Below are 16715 nucleotides of genomic sequence, written 5' to 3' on the forward strand. Positions count from 1 at the left end.
TTCAACGATTTAAAATGTAAAAACCATCTCTTAGTTCACAGTTGTACAAAAACAGATAGTCAACCAGATTTGGCCTATAGGCTACACTTTGCTGACTCCTGGCTTAACACCTGATTCCTGCAGGAGGTATTTTCATTTTTCAGGGGAGATTATCTATTAAAATAAAAGTTTGACACTGCAATGGTGGAACCTCAGACGCCCTGGCAGGACAGTAAAAGACAGAACTGAGGGCAAGAATCCTTCTTTACTCTGTCTTTCTGGCAATGCCCTGGGCCCACTTTCCAAGCAAATCTGGACACCTTCTTGGGCTTATCACCCTCTGATTTGAAATCAATGCCTTTCACATAGTAAAATGTAAGCCAGATCCTCAGTTTATTTAATAACCCATCTGACTTTTGGAAGGTGCAAGGTGACCAGCTGACCCCTGGGGACTGGGTGTTTATCTCCTCGGTAGGGTGGTAGCAGGTGACAGCTGCAGAGGGAACTGGGACATACACTTGACAAGGTGTAGCAGGGTCTTCTTCAGCCCCAGACATGCCCAACTGCCATCTTTGTTCCTTTGCCTATGGAATCTCATGAGATTTGCCTGCAAATCTAACCTTCATGCCCACTTTAACTTGAGTTTGGAATAAACAAATACATGACTTTTAGTACTTTTGGGGCAGTGCTCCACCTGAAAGTGCACTCAGAAATAATCATTCTTTTCTGCTGGTCTCTCTCCCATGAGTCTCTGCATTCCAGCCACCATCTATGTGGTTTGCCGAGGAGTCCTTCCCTAAGATACTCTTAACCACATGGAGGCAGGAAAGCCTCTGCGGCTCGCCTGTCCTCAGGATGATACAGAAGGAGGCCCTCCCTCCATGACCTGGTCCTCAGTTGGCCAGTCCAGTCTTCTTCCCCCTGCTCCAGCCACATTGTGCTCCTTTCCACCTAACACCTGTTTTCTAGTCTGGAATACCCCCCTCCTCTCTGTGCTAAAGCCCAGTATTTTTCTAGATTTAGCTCCACGAATATCTCCCTGGGGCTCCTGCCTGGTTCAAGGTTAAGTATCCCCTTTGTCTTCCCACAGTCCTTCCAGTGCAGACTTTATCCTCAGCATTTCTATCATCTCCTTCTATACTCGGAGTCCTGGTAGATCCTACCCGTATCCCCAGCCTTTAGCACACAGTAGGCCTTCACTAAAGGGTTAACTAATTCACTCCAAAAAAAATATTTCCCACCAGGTAATATGCATTCAATTTCAGTGTCTCTCACAATGCCAATAACTAAGAGCAACAAATCTAGCCAGCATTAGAGTAGTTGCTGCTAATCTAATGCTGATTAGATGCTGTCTTTCTGCCACTGTCTTTTCAACACAAAAGTGTTAGACACACTCAGGTGTCTAGTAAGTATTTTCTGCATGGTCTTAGTCAAAGTGAAGTTGATGGAAGCAGCCAGACCTACTCTAGACTTATTAAATCAGGATCTGCATTTTACCAAGATCCCCCCTACTGACTCATGTGCATGTTCGAGTTTGAGAAGCGCTTCTCCAAAAGCTACCACCCTTCCTTCCTAATGAAGGATCTGTTTGTGGGATGGTGGAAGAAACAGTGCATACAATTTGACGCACCAGGAGAATTATTCAAAACCCAAAGAACAGAGAGGAAATGGTTCAATTATGTGGCTGCATCTCTCTTTCTTTTCCTTTTAAATAGGACATCTTACTGGGAAAGTAAAAGGAACCGAAATCGGTTGGCCTGTGGGAGAAACTCTTCCAACTGGTGGTGGTGTGTGAATTGCTGCTGGGCAAGGTGTAATTAGCTGCCATGGGATCACACTCATGGATGAGGCGATCAGACAAAGAAGGGCTCCTTGGGGGCTGGAGAGCTGATGCTTCAGTCTGGGGAGCCTCAGACACAGAAAAGCTGGAAGTCCAGTCAGCAACACATCTGGGGAAAAATAGTGAAAGCCCACGAGGAAAGTCTCTGGTGGCTCTCTTCAAAGGGGAATAATTTTGCATAAAGGGATAGTGAAATACTGAATTTTGGGTTCATTCTAGCAGAACAAATAATGAATACAAAATCTGACTTGCAACATTAAAAGGGAAAATGTACCAAGTAAGTGTTGTGGAAGACAATCTTTTCAGCTTGAAACATAGAAAAAGATGGGCCAAGGGATTAAAAAGAATAAAGGAAAGCATAAACAAGGGATGCATTTCTCCAAAGAGTATAATGTAAAATAAAAACTAAACAAACAAACAGAAAAACCCCAAACTAGCAACTGAATTACAAACGATCTTCTAAATGACAGGTCACTGCCTCTGTAAGGGGGGTTCAGCAGGGACATGTGGCTAAGCTCAATCTCTGGCTGGGCCCACTGCTGTTACTGCCACCCTCACCCTGACAGCCTCCAAGGGTACTACATCCTCTGCAGTGCTCTGGTCCACAAAGGGACACAGGTCCTTCTCCAAGTCATCATAGCACACACAGGCCCAGGCTTGGGTAATTTCATTCAGTTGACAAGAGGGAAACACTAAGAAGACCAAACTGTGTCCAGTGTATAGTGCCCAGGTGATGGGTGCATCAAAATCTCACAAATCACCACTAAAGAACTTACTCATATAACCAAACACCACCCATTCCCCAAAAACCTATGGAAATAAAAAAAAAAAGAAAAGAAAATAGAGAAAGCTTAGAAACACTCAACTTGAGACATGTGCATACTGGGATCCCCACAAGGCTATCTAGCAGCCTGTTTAGAGGATTCTCCATCTCTGGGAGTGTCTGTAGCCCTCTTCTTACTCTATGTGTAATGAGATCCATGCCCAAGCCCTCCACTATCAAGCACATATATCCAGGAGACTCAAATCTCCATCTCTAGCCCATACCTGTCTCCTAAGCATCAGATGTGACGATCCCACTGCCCACTAGACATCTCTGGCACCTCGCATTGATCTTTTCTCTAAAATGGACTCTTCAGCTGCTGCACATAATTCCTTCTCCTTCTATGTTGCCACCTCAGCGACTGGCACCATAATCCATCGGGCGGCCCATGTGCCAAATGGGAGAGGCAGACCTATCCTTCTCTTCCTCATCCAGTTTATCTACCATGGTCCACTGAGTCTATCTACTATTTCTCAAACCTGTTCCCTCTCTCTATATATATATATCTAGATATGTATATATATAGAGAGAGACGGTCTCACTCTGTCACCCAGGCAGGAGTGCAGTGTCGCAATACTGGCTCACTGCAACCTCCACCTCCCAAGTTCAAGTGATTCTCCTGCATCAGCTTCCCAAGTAGCTGGGATTGCAGGCATGCACTACCATGCCTGGCTAATATTTTGTATTTTTAGTAGAGACAGGGATTCACCATGTTGGCCAGGCTGGTTTCAAACTCCTGGCCTCAAGTGATCTGCCCGCCTTGGCCTCCCAAAGTGCTAGGATTACAGGTGTGAGCCACTGTGCCCAGCCCCGTTCCCTCTTTAAATGATGCTTTGTAGACAATAGCTCATCTGCTAAAGGTGGAAAATACCATATAAGACAATAAATACTAAAAGTAAAAACAGTACTCTTAGAACTCAAACAGGCTATCTGGTTCCACAGATGACTCCTTACTCATTCTTTCTTGCTGGGCCCCATATAACATCAGGTAACCATAGGTCCTTACCAGGAGGACAACGTTCAAAACCTCTCCTTCCCATCCTAACTACTCTACTAAGACCCTGCCCTTAAAGACTTCAAAGACAGCTTTTGTATGTCATCTCCTTCTTACTCCCTTAAGAGAGTCAGTGCTGTAGACTAAATGTTTGTGTCCTCTCCAAATTCATATGTTAAAACCTAATCCCTTAAAGAAAATGTAGTTCATATATATACACCACGGAATGCTATGCGGCCATAAAAAGGAACAAGATCATGTCCTTTGCAGGGACACAGATAGAGCTGGAAACCATTAATCCTCAGCAAACTAATGCAGGAACAGAAAACCAAACACTGTATGTTTTCATTTATAAGTAGAAGCCGAATAATGAGAACACATGGACACAGGGAGGGGAACATCACACACTGGTGCCTGTCAGGTGGCAGGGAGGAGGGAGAGCATTAGTATAAATAGCTACTGCCTGTGGCGCTTAATATCTAGGTGATGGGTTGATAGGGACATCAAACCACCACGGCACACGTTTACCTATGTAACAAACCTGCATGTCCTGCACATGTATCCCAGAACTTAAATTAAATTTTAAAAAGAAAGACTGCAAATTCAAAAACCTGGCATGAGAGGCAGGATGCAAGCTTGTCATTAGCATGCAACCTGCTGCAGGTGCATCACTTTCCTAGTTCCTAATATAATTTTTCATCCCTGAAAACTAGAGGTACCTCTAAGCACACTGTGAGTTCTCAAAGCTCAGAACAAAACAAAGAGAAGTAGTTCTCCCTTCCACTCACACAGGTCTGGCTTATGCTTTGAGCCATCTTCTTCCCTGGCCAACTGAGAATGGGAGTGTTCCCTTCAGCAAAGTTCCACCTCACTGGAGAGTGAGCTGACCATTATCACCTATTCAGAATTACAACCTCAGAATACAGCAGAGAAGACAAAGCTCACATAAGAGCAAGATGTATGTGCCTGGCACCCTGGGCTTGTTTTCTGGATGCAAAGCCTTCCTTCCTCCCCTTGCTGTAAGCTAAAGCCTTGATAAGCCCCACCCTGCCCATTGGTGAGTGATGCTAGCAAACACACTTTTAGTTCATGCTTAGGTGATGGATGGAAAGTTCAGTGCCATGGGCTGCAAGAAGTGTGGTTCTGCCCTAAGGGAGAAGATAAGACCAACCCACAGAGAAAAGGCAGGAATTAGGAAACCATAGCCTTGGTAGATAATACTTTGGCCAAGGTCTGAAAGGCAGACGGCAGAAGAGCCGGGGTCTGAGATGTCCTTCTGTGCATAGCTGGGTAAGGCCAGCAGCATTCAGAGAAAGCCTCTTCTTGTCCTGCCCATGGAAGGGGCAATTGTGATAAACAATGAGGGCCACTGCCCTGGGGCATCACTGAAGTCTGAGAGCAAGTCCTCATGGGCCCTGTGAAGGAAGGACAGGCTCCAGCTGTGGGCAGGTTCCCTTACTCTGAGAAAGCTCAATGGAAGAAGCTGGCCGCAGTAAGGACTGGGTAACATGCTGAGTGGGAGTGTTTGCGGGAGGCAGGAGCTCTTGCGTGTAATGGATTGGATTCACTATGCTGCAATCCCCTCCTGCTTCAAAGGAAAGGGCTTAGAACAGGTACCAGAATTCAAACTGCCAAAGTGCATTTGCTTGGTTACTCCAGTTGCTTGTGAGAAGTCAGTTTGGGAGGGGCCTCTGTTCTCCCAGGGAATTAAGTGGAATTATGTCTGGCAAATGCACACAGTCCCCTCTCAGGTGGATCTGAGGGGGTTGAGGCTCATTGCAGCTCCTCACCCTGACCTCATAACCTCAGCCACCAACACTCCCCTACCACAGGCCCCTCCAATCTTGCTTTCCACACCTCTCCAGTCACAGCCTTCTCTGCAAGCCAAACTGCTCTCCTCATATCGTTCATTGGTCCCCTGAATGTCCTCCCCTCTCTGTGTTCCTTGTCTATTTACAAAGTGCAGGATTTACCCCATACTGGCTCCATGAAAAGCCAAGCCTTTCCCCCAAGGCATTTGATGCCCACTCACAGTAAGGGGCAGTCTGCATCATCTGCAAGTAGCAAGCAAGCCAGTAAAACACGGTTCATTCCAGTTTGCTCTACACAGCTGGGAGAAGGGGCAGGACAAGAGACACACAACTCAGACCAGTTGTGGTCAGTTCTTCCGTGGAGAAAGGTGAACTTCCAGTGAAGAGGCTGCAGCCCTGACCAGGGATATAAGAGAGAATAGGCCCCAAGATGAGTGAGTAAGAGTGAGGGTTGTCCAAGTGGAGGAATGAAGTGAATTAGCAGGCTGGGAGGAGGAGATGAGGTTCCTCTCTAGTTCTGGGAGCTGGGACAGGAAAGGTAGAAAGGCCCTATGGCCTGCTATACATATCAGAGAGCCTGGAGGGCCTATGTATGATCTGGAAGCCTATTGGGGCAGTGACTGAGAGAGAGGACATCCCAGACTCTGGCTCTGGATGCCAAACACAGTTTGGCAGTTTGAATTCTTGTACCTGTTCTAATTCATTTCCTTTTAGGCAGGAAGGAATTGCAAGGGGTAAGCTGGGGGGAAAAAAGATTAAGGATGAAGAACTCATTGTCAGCTTCTGCCACTACAGGCTGGCAGCTGTTGAGAATAATGCTCAAAATCCTGAGGAAATTGAACACTCAAACAAAGGATCCTTAGCAAAGCAATTTTACTGCGCAGAGGGGTGCTTCTCCTTGGCCAGTCGCCATGAGAACACACCTGAACAAAGGGGCAGGAGAGCTTTTATTCCTGACGCAAGTCCTGCCCCTGTATCCTTTCCCCATTGGCCGGGGTCGGGTCACACAATCTGAACTAATTCCGGTTGGCTAAACATTTGAACTTTCTTTAGATAGGGTGGGCACGTAAGGGGAAAAGGGGAAGGGGTGTCTGCAATGAGCTACAGAGCTAGTCTTCTTTCCAAATAAGGAAAGGAATGTGAGCTGGCACTGATAAGCCTGGTACTGTGGCGTGTCTGGGCATGTAGCAAAGGCAGAAAGGAAAAAAAGAGAAAAAGAAAAAAACGGGTCGGGGGGGTACTATGAATTAAAGAATAAAGGATTGATCAGGCTATTTGAAGAGAAACCTCATCATATCCCACACAGCTAAGGCAGGGAAGCCACTATGAAGTAGTTGATTCTGATGTTACATGTGTTTAAATCACTGTGCCTGACAGTATGAATGGAAGCAGGGAATTGCCTCTTCTCTGCTTTCTTTATGCCACAGAAAGGCACATTTTTTTAACCGAAGTTTTGCTGACCATTCCTCCATCGTTAAACACTTGCTAAGTGCCTGCATCATGTCTGGTTCTCTGCTGGGCACTGGAGACACAACAGCAAATGGGCACCAGCCTTGCCCAACAAGGTTTGTCCAGAGCTGCAAACAGCAGTGTGCACTATAGGGTGGTGCTCAACACATTCTTCACATGTAGAGTTAAGCATCGTGACCAGGTTTTTCCTTGCGTACATTTAATAAGTACAAATTCTGTTAGGAAATTACATTTAAATATAGGAATAAAAATGTAATCACAAATCTGTAGGTGCCTCATTTGTCAAAGTCAGAGAAGCATTGGGACTATTCTCCTGATATAGCTGTGTGTTTTGCTTTTCCCACTTAAATTCTCCTTGTGAACATATTTCATGCATACAGAGTTTATATATTCTTTCCAGGTTTTCTCTTCAAAGGCCATACCTTCATTGGAGCTAATCCTCATGAGTTAAAAACAAAACAAGGTGAGTTCTTCTTAACTCATATACCTTTTCTTTCATTCATCCATCCATTCATTCATTCAATGACTATTCTTGAGCACCCGCCATTGGCACTAGACACTGCACCAAGCTTGAGAAATTCAGTGGCGAACAAGACAGAAATCTGTCGGCAGGTTCCTCGGCGTTTAGTGAATTATACCTAATCAGAGCTCAGGCTCCCTGAGGTTGGGAAAACAAAGTTTCCCACTCTGGCTTGTCCTTCTTTCTATGTCTCTTCCTTGATCCTAACAGACTGACACAAAGATGACTCTGCTTTGTTCTTTACCTCTCATGTGCCTTACCTGTGGTTCCTCTACTGAGCATTTCATCTTTTCTACTTTGTTCAAAGGCAAACGACTCCAGCTCTTTCCAGAGGTGGGTTAAATTACCCCTTCCGATCTTTTCAGTTTTAAGTTTTAGGGAGATCAAGTTGCGCAAGGGCGGAGTGCTTTGAGAACTGCCTTCTGAGGGGAATGATGTCAGGCAGCTTCTGACACAGGTGTCCTTACTTTGTACCATGTTGTCCTGCCAATCTGACCCTGATGAATTGGATTAGGAATGAATAACTGACTAAAAGGCAGTCATTCAAAGACTGACCAGAGATTTATAGGGTGGTCTGGCATCAGTCTTCCCTACAGGGATGTGAGTGACTAACACCAACTCTTTCTAGGGAATTTAAGAATTAAAGATAGCAGAGAGAGAGAGAGAGAGAAAGAAAATATGAGAATATAAAAGGGAGGCAGAAGCTTAAAGACACACCAAGAGAAGGCAGTACACAGAAATGAAGCACTTTATGAGTTATGAGTAAGCAATAGCCTGCAGCATCCTCAACACATGAAGTAGAGACAGGGACTCTTTGGGCAGCCAAAATAATGGTGCAGAGATAATTCTAGAATCCCTGCTCAGCCACCAGATCTATTGGCATCACCACTAAAGCTATTATTATTCCACAAATCACTCAAATCTCTGTAAGGTCCATCTATGCAGCTGTCCTCACCTTCCTTACTTGCCCTTAGTTCAGTGATAAACTCTATTATCTAAGGGCGACCTAAGCATTTAGTTTTCTTTGCATTCTAAAAGATCTAAACTGACACAAAAATCCACCTCCATCCAAAGCCATTGCTTCTTCATTCCCAGAGACAACATTTTATACACTCCCTAATCCAGAGTCTGGATTCTGGATCTCCCGCCTCTGTTTGTGTGTATTCTGTGTGAGCACAAAGAACATGACAACTTTCCCCAGGTGTTGATCCATGATGCAAAACTTGAAATGCATCAGGTAGACCCAGCACCCTAGGGTAAAGTGAATAGGCTTGCTGGCAATTTCTCCTACATGCTGTGAGATAATTACTATTGATCAAAGACGTCATGAGATTTGAGAAAGGGAGCACTGGACAAACTGGGCACATGAGGTTAGAGGAGATATCTCTGACATTCTCAGCTGAAAAATGGGGATAATACATCACCTAAGAGCTGTGATAATAAGCAAGCTACTTTATTTCTCACAGCAAAGTGACTGTACTTTAAAAAGTTATGTGTTGTGATGATTTGAGGACAAGTACACCACTTTCTATCCACCAGACCATGCTGCCTTCACACAAGACTGATAAAACAGGCCCACCTTGCCAGCCGGGCTTGCAAACTGGCTTCACGTCCACCTGCACCAGGGTGTCCTGAGCGGCAGGCTTCTGTCCACAGTCATAGGCGGTCACCAGGATCTCATACTGGTGTTGTTTGTCATAGCTCAGCTTCTCAGTGTTCCTGATGTTGCCTGAAGAACAGAGATGTTCAAAAGCATTTCAGGTCAATTTAACTACACTGTACTCCCAAATCTCTTTTCCACTCCACCCACCTTCACAAGAAGAAAGTGACCCTTTTCCTTATCTCTTTGTAAAAACAAGGGCAAACAGGAGCACGGCTCCACTTGTAGCCTGCTTATGCTTTGGTGGCAAATTCCTGGGAACCCACTGGCTGAAGCCACCTAGCTGCGCAATAGGACTGCCAGGGTATTTCGAGCACACGCCTGGAATCCAGCTGGCTTGTGTTTATAAGTAATGGGCTGCCAGAAGACTTCCTCCTAAAGTACAGCCATGTGACTGTGTCCCTGATGTAGGGCAAAGACCATTCATCTGCAAGGATATCTCTGGGAAAAAGATGGAATTCAGAAAATGTCCTGACACATATTTTTTAACATCTGGGCTTGTTGCCAGGAATGTTCACTGCCTCATCTCACATTATTTTTGCTACCAAATAGGAAGTAAAATCAGTAAGAAAACGTGTGACCTCCCTTCTGAAAGCAACATAGAATAACACACTTTTTGCCCTGAAGAAGACATTTTTCTTCTCCAAGAGAGACCAAGTAACTTTTTTCTGAGTTGTTTGTGTGTTTTTGCTCCTGTGGGTTTCATATTATGGTTCTGAAATAAATATTTGGTAATTAATGAGCAAAATTTTAATTCATTATTTTTGCTGAAATACAATTTTAGTTTCAAAGAACTAATAAAGACCTAAAGTGCATTTAATACTTTTAAGCTTTAAATTCTAAGAGATTAAAATATTTTGCTGGGAATAATTTCATTCCTACTACTTTTTTTTTTTTTTTGGCGGCAGAGTTGATAGCAAATTAGAACTCAAATGTTATCATCTTTTACCAGTAACTAAATTTTAAAAATTGAAATTAAAAAACAAATGAACAAAATAGGTTGGGTGCAGTGGCTCATGTCTGTAATCCCAGCACTTTGGAAGGCTGAGGTGGGTGGATGGCTTGAGGACAGGAGTTTGAGACCAGCCTGGCCAACATGGTAAAACCCCATCTCTATTTAAAACAACAAAAATTAGCCAGGTGTGGTGGTACACATCTGTAGTCCCAGCTACTCAGGAGGCTGAGGCACAAGAATTGTTTGAACCTGGGAAGTGGAGGTTGTAGTGAGCAGAGATCGCAACACTGTACTCCAGCCTGGGTGACAGAGCAAGACTGTCTGAAAAAAAAATCAACAAAATAAAGAGGTAATGGCTGACATATATATATTTATATTTTATATATTTAATATATATTTTTTATATTATTTTTAAATTTTTATTATATTTATATATATATTTTTAAATATAAATATATATATATATATATATATATATATATATATTTTTTTTTTTTTTTTGAGACAGAATCTGGCTCTGTCACCCAGGCTGGATGTCAGTGGCCCAATCTCGGCTCCCTGTAATCTTTCACCTCCTGGGTTCAAGTGATTCTCCTGCCTCAGCCTCCCAAAGTGCTGGGATTACAGGTGTGAGCCAACATGCCCAGACTGACTCAGGTATACTTTTATATTTCATCAAAGCTAAAGAAAAATTACCTAAATAAGCTTTCTTCTAACTGCTATGTATTGTTTATGCACATTGAAAGAACATGGAATGAAACAAGAAAACTTGGAAAATTAGAAAAGTCAAATAATGCTTTAAAGATTAAAAAAAAAAAAAGGTCCACCAATTACACAATATTAGTGAAACAGTATTGGTACCAGGCCATGAGCAGGTGCTGCACATGTGAATCTATGTGAGGGTGGGAGGAGCAGGAAATGGGAAGGTGGGGGTCTGAGACAAAGTTCAAGTAACTCGTCCTGGATGCTGGCTGATGTCCAGGAGGGAATATGAAGTTGCCGAAGACACTGGATCAATAATTAGAATGATCGGCCAGGCGCAGTGGCTCACGCCTGTAATCCCAGCACTTTGGGAGGCCGAGATGGGCAGATAACAAGGTCAGGAGTTCGAGACCAGCGTGATCAACAAGGTGAAACCCTGGCTCTACTAAAACTACAAAAATTAGCGGGTTGTGGTGGCAGGCACCTGTAATTCCAGTGGCTCGGGAGGCTGAGGCAAGAGAACCACTTGAACCCAGGGGCAGAGATTGCAGTGAGCCGAGATCGTGCCACTGCACTCCAGCCTGGGCCACAGACTGAGACTCCGTCTCAGGAAAAAAAAAAAAAAAAAAAGAACTAGAATAATCTATTCTGCTATCTTCTCTGGACTATTTCTAAAAATACAGCTTCATCCACCAATTTGAGATAGAATTTAGTTAACAAAGTCAGTCAAAAATATCTGAATAAAAACACGTTTGACGTGTTTCTAGCTTAGTGGCTGGTGTTCGGAATCCCTTTCATTTCTCCTCAATTACTGTTTCCTTCTCAGTTCTGAGGGCCTGCACAGGTCCGGAATGACTCAGAATTGGTTGGTAACATTCAAACTTATATGTGGTTATAGTTATCACAGGGGTGGAATTCTGTCAGGTGGAAGCACTTTAGTATAACCATGAAAATATATTTTCAAAACATCACACTGAATTTTGAAAAAAAAGTTAACTTCTTTGAAAATTAAATGGCTCTGAAAAGATACTCCTCTTACAAAAGGCAGGTTCAGAGTTTACAATGTGTACATTAAGCAGACCAAACACTATTGATTGTGGTAGAAAAATAAACACACAAGCTGCATCCTTGGCTCAATTTGTTGAAGGTCTACTTCCGTAACAAGTCTTAACGAAACTGTCTGAGAATCTAATTTACCTTCTCCACCACCACCAACTTTGTGCATGTGAAAATGAGTTTCAAAGCACAGAATTTGAAGCATTAGCGCTAAACTGAGGGTATAGTATTGTGACCAATTGTTGCATGGAAGAACGTCATAGTTCAATAAGATACACATTTAAAATTTTTTGAAAGCTCAGAAAAGTCACCTGTTTTGCTTCTGTTAGAATTGTATCTTTTTCTCCCATATTTGAATGATTTTTCTATCACTATCTTCTCAGGAGACCTAATCCCACAGTTAACCATGGTGAACATAAGTCCCTGGAGCTATTTCTCCAAAGGAACTTGAAAAATTCACCTTCAAAGAACAACTGGTCCCTACCGTGCATATTAGTTTAGGTATTTTTTTTAAAACTCGGAGAGTGGGGGCTGAGGGGACGAAACAGACATACTAGCCAACACTCTTCTAGTAGAATTTAAATTGGAACAACCTGTCTGGAAAGCTACTTGGCAATATATGCCAGTCAGTTTGAAATTGCTTATACTTTTTGGGAGTGCAATTCCTCCTCTAAAAATTGATTCTGGAAAAATGATACAATTGCAGATACATGTGCAAATATGTTCATCTAGTATTTATTGCACTGAAAAATAGCCTGACACTATAAGGGAAGAGCTAAGTATAATGTCTATGCATAAGATGGATTATTGTTCAGTAGTAAACGTGGTGATTATAAAGAATGTTTAAAGATGGGGAAAATACATATAATTAAATGTTAAGTGAAAAAAGGGAGGAGAGACAAATGCAAGGATATTGTGGCCCTAATTTTGTTTAAAAACTTTACAGAGAAACTATTGAAAATTTGGCAAACAATGATTTAATGGTTAACTGTTAATAATGGTTACTTTGGCAGGATTATGGGTGACTTCATACTTCTCTGTGCTTTCCAAGTTTCCCACATAAGGCATATAACGCTTTTCCATTCATATGGGAAATAAGCATGTTCATTCACTTTAAGAATGAGCAGGCTTTAGGAAACATTTGGCTCAGAAGCATGAATCCTGTTATTCACTAGGGCAGCCTTCTGACAAAGAGAGAGCCCAGCTGAGGCTGCACGAAGACCAATCAATTGCTTGAAAAGTAAAAAATCTGCCAAGTGGTAACTGGGTGTCCTTGAGAGCCTACCGCTCCCTCCACTGTCATTCTCTAACGTGGCTGTGGCTGGCTTGTGCCAGAGGCTCCAGTATTTTGTTGGTATCAGTTCAGGTAAAAATCACACTGCACTGGTACAATATTCAATTTCCATTTTACTGGTGAGGATCTGAGACAAAGTTCAAGTAACTTGTCAAAGACCACACAGACACACACATACGGGTGGTAGATGCAAGTGTGGGGTCCACCAACTTGCGGGTTTTTTTTCCAGCTTTAGGGAGGTATGATTGACAAATAAAAATTGTATATATTTAGGGTATAGAATGTGATGTTTTAATATATGTATACCTTACTAAATAACTACCATGATCAAGCTATTTAACATATGCATAATGTCACATAGTTACCTTTCATGTGTGTGTGTTTGTGTGTGTGTGTGGTGAGCTCAGTTGAGATCTACTCTCAGCAAATTTCAAGTATATAATGCATTACTATTAGCTGTAGTCACCCTGCTGTACATTCTCCAGTATTTATTCATCTTATATTAATCACTAAAGTTTATATGCTATGATTAATATCTTCTCTTTTCCCCCACTCCTTCCCTAAACCCTGGCAATCACCATTCTACTCTCTATTTCTGTGAGTTCAACCTTTTAAGATTTCACATGCAATTGACACCATGAGCCATTTGTATTTCTGTGTCTGGGATATTTCACTTAGCATAACGTCCTTCAAGCTCATCCAAGTTGTTGCAAATGGCAGGTTTTCCTTCTTTCTTTAAGGTTGAGTAATATTCAATTGTATGTGTGTATCTCCTACATATTTTTTTATCCATTCATCTGTCAACAGTCACTTAGGTTGTTTCTGCATCTTTGCTATTGTAAATAATGCTGCAATAAATGTGGGAGTGCAACTATCTCTTCAAGATACTGATTATTTTCGCCCTATGGATACATACCCAAAAGTGGAATTGCTGAACCTATGGTAGTTCTATTTGTAATTTTTTGAGGTACATTCATGCGTTTTCCATAATAGCTGTACCAATTTACATTTTCACCAACAGTCTACAAGGAATCCCTTTTCTTCACATCTTCACCAACGCTTCTCCTCATGGACTTTTTGACAGTAGTCATCCTAATAGTTGTGAGGTGATAGCTCATGGAGGGTTTGATTTGCATTTTACTGGTAGTTAGTGACATTGAACATCTTTTTGTATGCACGTTGACCATTTATTTGTGTGTCTTCTTTGGAAAAATATCCATTCAGTTCCATTGCACATTTTTAAATCAGTTTTTTTTTTTTTTGCTATTGTGTGTTATATGAGTTCCTTATATATTTTGGATAACTCTTTATTGCATATATGGTCTACAAATAATTTTCCCATTCTGTAGGTTGCCTCTGCATTTTGTTGAATGCTTTCTTCACTATGTAGAGCTTTTTAGTTTAATACTGTGCCACTTGTTTAATTTTGCTTTTGTTGCCTATGCTTTTGCTATCAAATTAAAGAATCGTTGCCACTACCAATGTCAAGGAGCTTTCTCCTTATATTTTCTTCTAGGGTTTTTATAGTTTCAGGTCTTATGTGTAAGTCTCTAATCCATTTCGAATTTATTTTTGTGTATAGTGTAACAGAAGGGTCCAATTTTGGTTTGTTTTGCTTGTGGATATCTAGTTTTTTTCAGTACTATTTATTCACAAGTCTATTCTTTTCCATTGTGTATTCTTGGTGCCTTTGGTGAAAATTAGCTAACTATATATGTGTGAATTTATTAATTTATTTCTGGGTTCTCTATTCTACTCCATTGGTCTATGTGTCTGTTTTTATAACCACTACATGCTGATTTGATTACTATAGCTTTGCAATATAGTTTTATAGTTTGAAATCAAGAAACGTAATACCTCCAGGTTTGTTCTTCTTGTTCAAGGTTGCTTTAGCTATTTGAGGTCTTTTGTGATTCTATATGAATTTTAGGATTGTATCTTCTGTTACTATGAAAACTGCCATTGTAATTTTGGTAGAGATTGCACTGAGTCTGTATCTTGCTTTGAGTAGTACAGACATTTTATTTTTAAATTTTTTTATTTTCATAGTTTTAGGGGTACAAGTGGGTTTTTTTTTACATAAATTGTATAGTGGTGAAGTCTAGGATATTAGTGCACCTATCACCCAAGTAGTGTACATTGTTCCCAATGGGTAATTTTTTAAATCCCTTCCCACTTCTCATCCTTTTCCTTCTGAGTCTCCAATGTCCATTATAGCACTCTGTATGCCTTTGCATACCCATAGCTTAGCTCCCATTTATAAGTGAAAATGTGCAGTATTTAGTTCTCAATTCCTGAGTAGAACATTTTAATAATATAGATTCTTCCAATCCATAAACATGGAATATCTTCTAATTTATTTGTGTCTTCTACATTTTCTTTCATCAATGTTTTATAGTTTTCTGTGTACAGATATTTCACCTCCTTAAATTATTTCTAAGTATTTTATTTCTTTTGATGCTATTGTAAATGCATTTTTTAAAATTTTTTTGGATAGTTTGTTGTTAGTGTACAAAAATGAAAATAATTTTTGTGTGTTGCTTTTTTATCCTGCAACTTTACTGAATTTACTTATTAGTTACAGCAGTCTTTGGTGGGGTCTTTGGGGTTTTCTCTGTGTAAAATCATGTAATCTGCAAACAGACAATTTTACTTATTCCTTTCTGATGTGAGTACTTTTATTTATTTTTCTTCCTTAATTGATCTGGATAGAACTTTCAGTACTATGTTGAATAAAAGTGGCAAGAGTGAGCATCTTTGTCTTATTCCTTACCTTAGAGAAAAAAAGCTTTAAACTTTTCACTGTGGAGTATGATGTTTGCTGTGGCCTTGTAATATACAGCCTTTATTGTGTTGAAGACATTCCTTCTACACATTATTTGTTGAGAATATTTATCATGAAGGATGAATTTTGTGAAATGCTTTTTCTGTATCTATTGAGATATCATATGATCTTTGTCCTTCATTATGTTAATGTAGTATATCATATTTACTGATTTGTGTATGTTGAACTTTCTTTGCATCCCAGGGCTAAGTCCCACTTAATCATGGTGTATGGTCCTTTTAATGTGCTGTTGAATTTGGTTTGCTAGTATTTTGTTGAGGACTAGTTTTGCGTCTATGCGCATCAGAAATATTGGCCTGTAATTTTCTTTTCTTGTACTCTCTTTTCTGATTTTGATGTCAGGGTAATGCCAGCCTAATAAAATGAGTTTGAAAGTGTTCCCCCCTCTTCAGTGTTTTGAAAGTTTGAGAAGGACTGGTATTAGTTCTTTCAATGTTTGGTAGAATTCAGATCCTGGGATTTTCTTTGATGGGATATTTAAAAAAACTATTATTATGAATTCAGTCTTCTTACTCATTATTGGTCTGTTCAGATTCTCATTTCCTTATTATTCTGTCTTGGAAGGTTGCATGTCTTTAGGAACTTATCTATTTCTCCTAGGTTATGCAATTTGTTGGTATAAAAGTGTTCTTAGCAGTCTCATCATCCTTTGAAAATTATTTCAGTGGTATCAGTTGTAATGTCTTCTCCTTCATTTCTGATTTCATCTATTTGAGTCTTGTCTGTTTTTTTCTTAGCCTAGCTAAAGGTTTATCAGTTTATCTAT

General features: G+C 41.0%; 1 protein-coding gene across 1 annotated transcript in view; it reads right to left on the reverse strand.

Moving 5' to 3' along the window:
* Positions 1-16715, reverse strand: part of CLSTN2 (calsyntenin 2) — a 641559-nt gene that overhangs the window by 130541 nt on the left and 494303 nt on the right. The window contains exon 5 of the mRNA XM_055295244.2: positions 9017-9166. Coding sequence (XP_055151219.2) covers positions 9017-9166 — 150 coding nt within the window. The remainder of the gene's footprint in view (positions 1-9016; positions 9167-16715) is intronic.

Source organism: Symphalangus syndactylus, chromosome 10, assembly GCF_028878055.3.
Source record: "Symphalangus syndactylus isolate Jambi chromosome 10, NHGRI_mSymSyn1-v2.1_pri, whole genome shotgun sequence".
In the NCBI taxonomy this organism is placed as follows: domain Eukaryota; kingdom Metazoa; phylum Chordata; class Mammalia; order Primates; family Hylobatidae; genus Symphalangus; species Symphalangus syndactylus.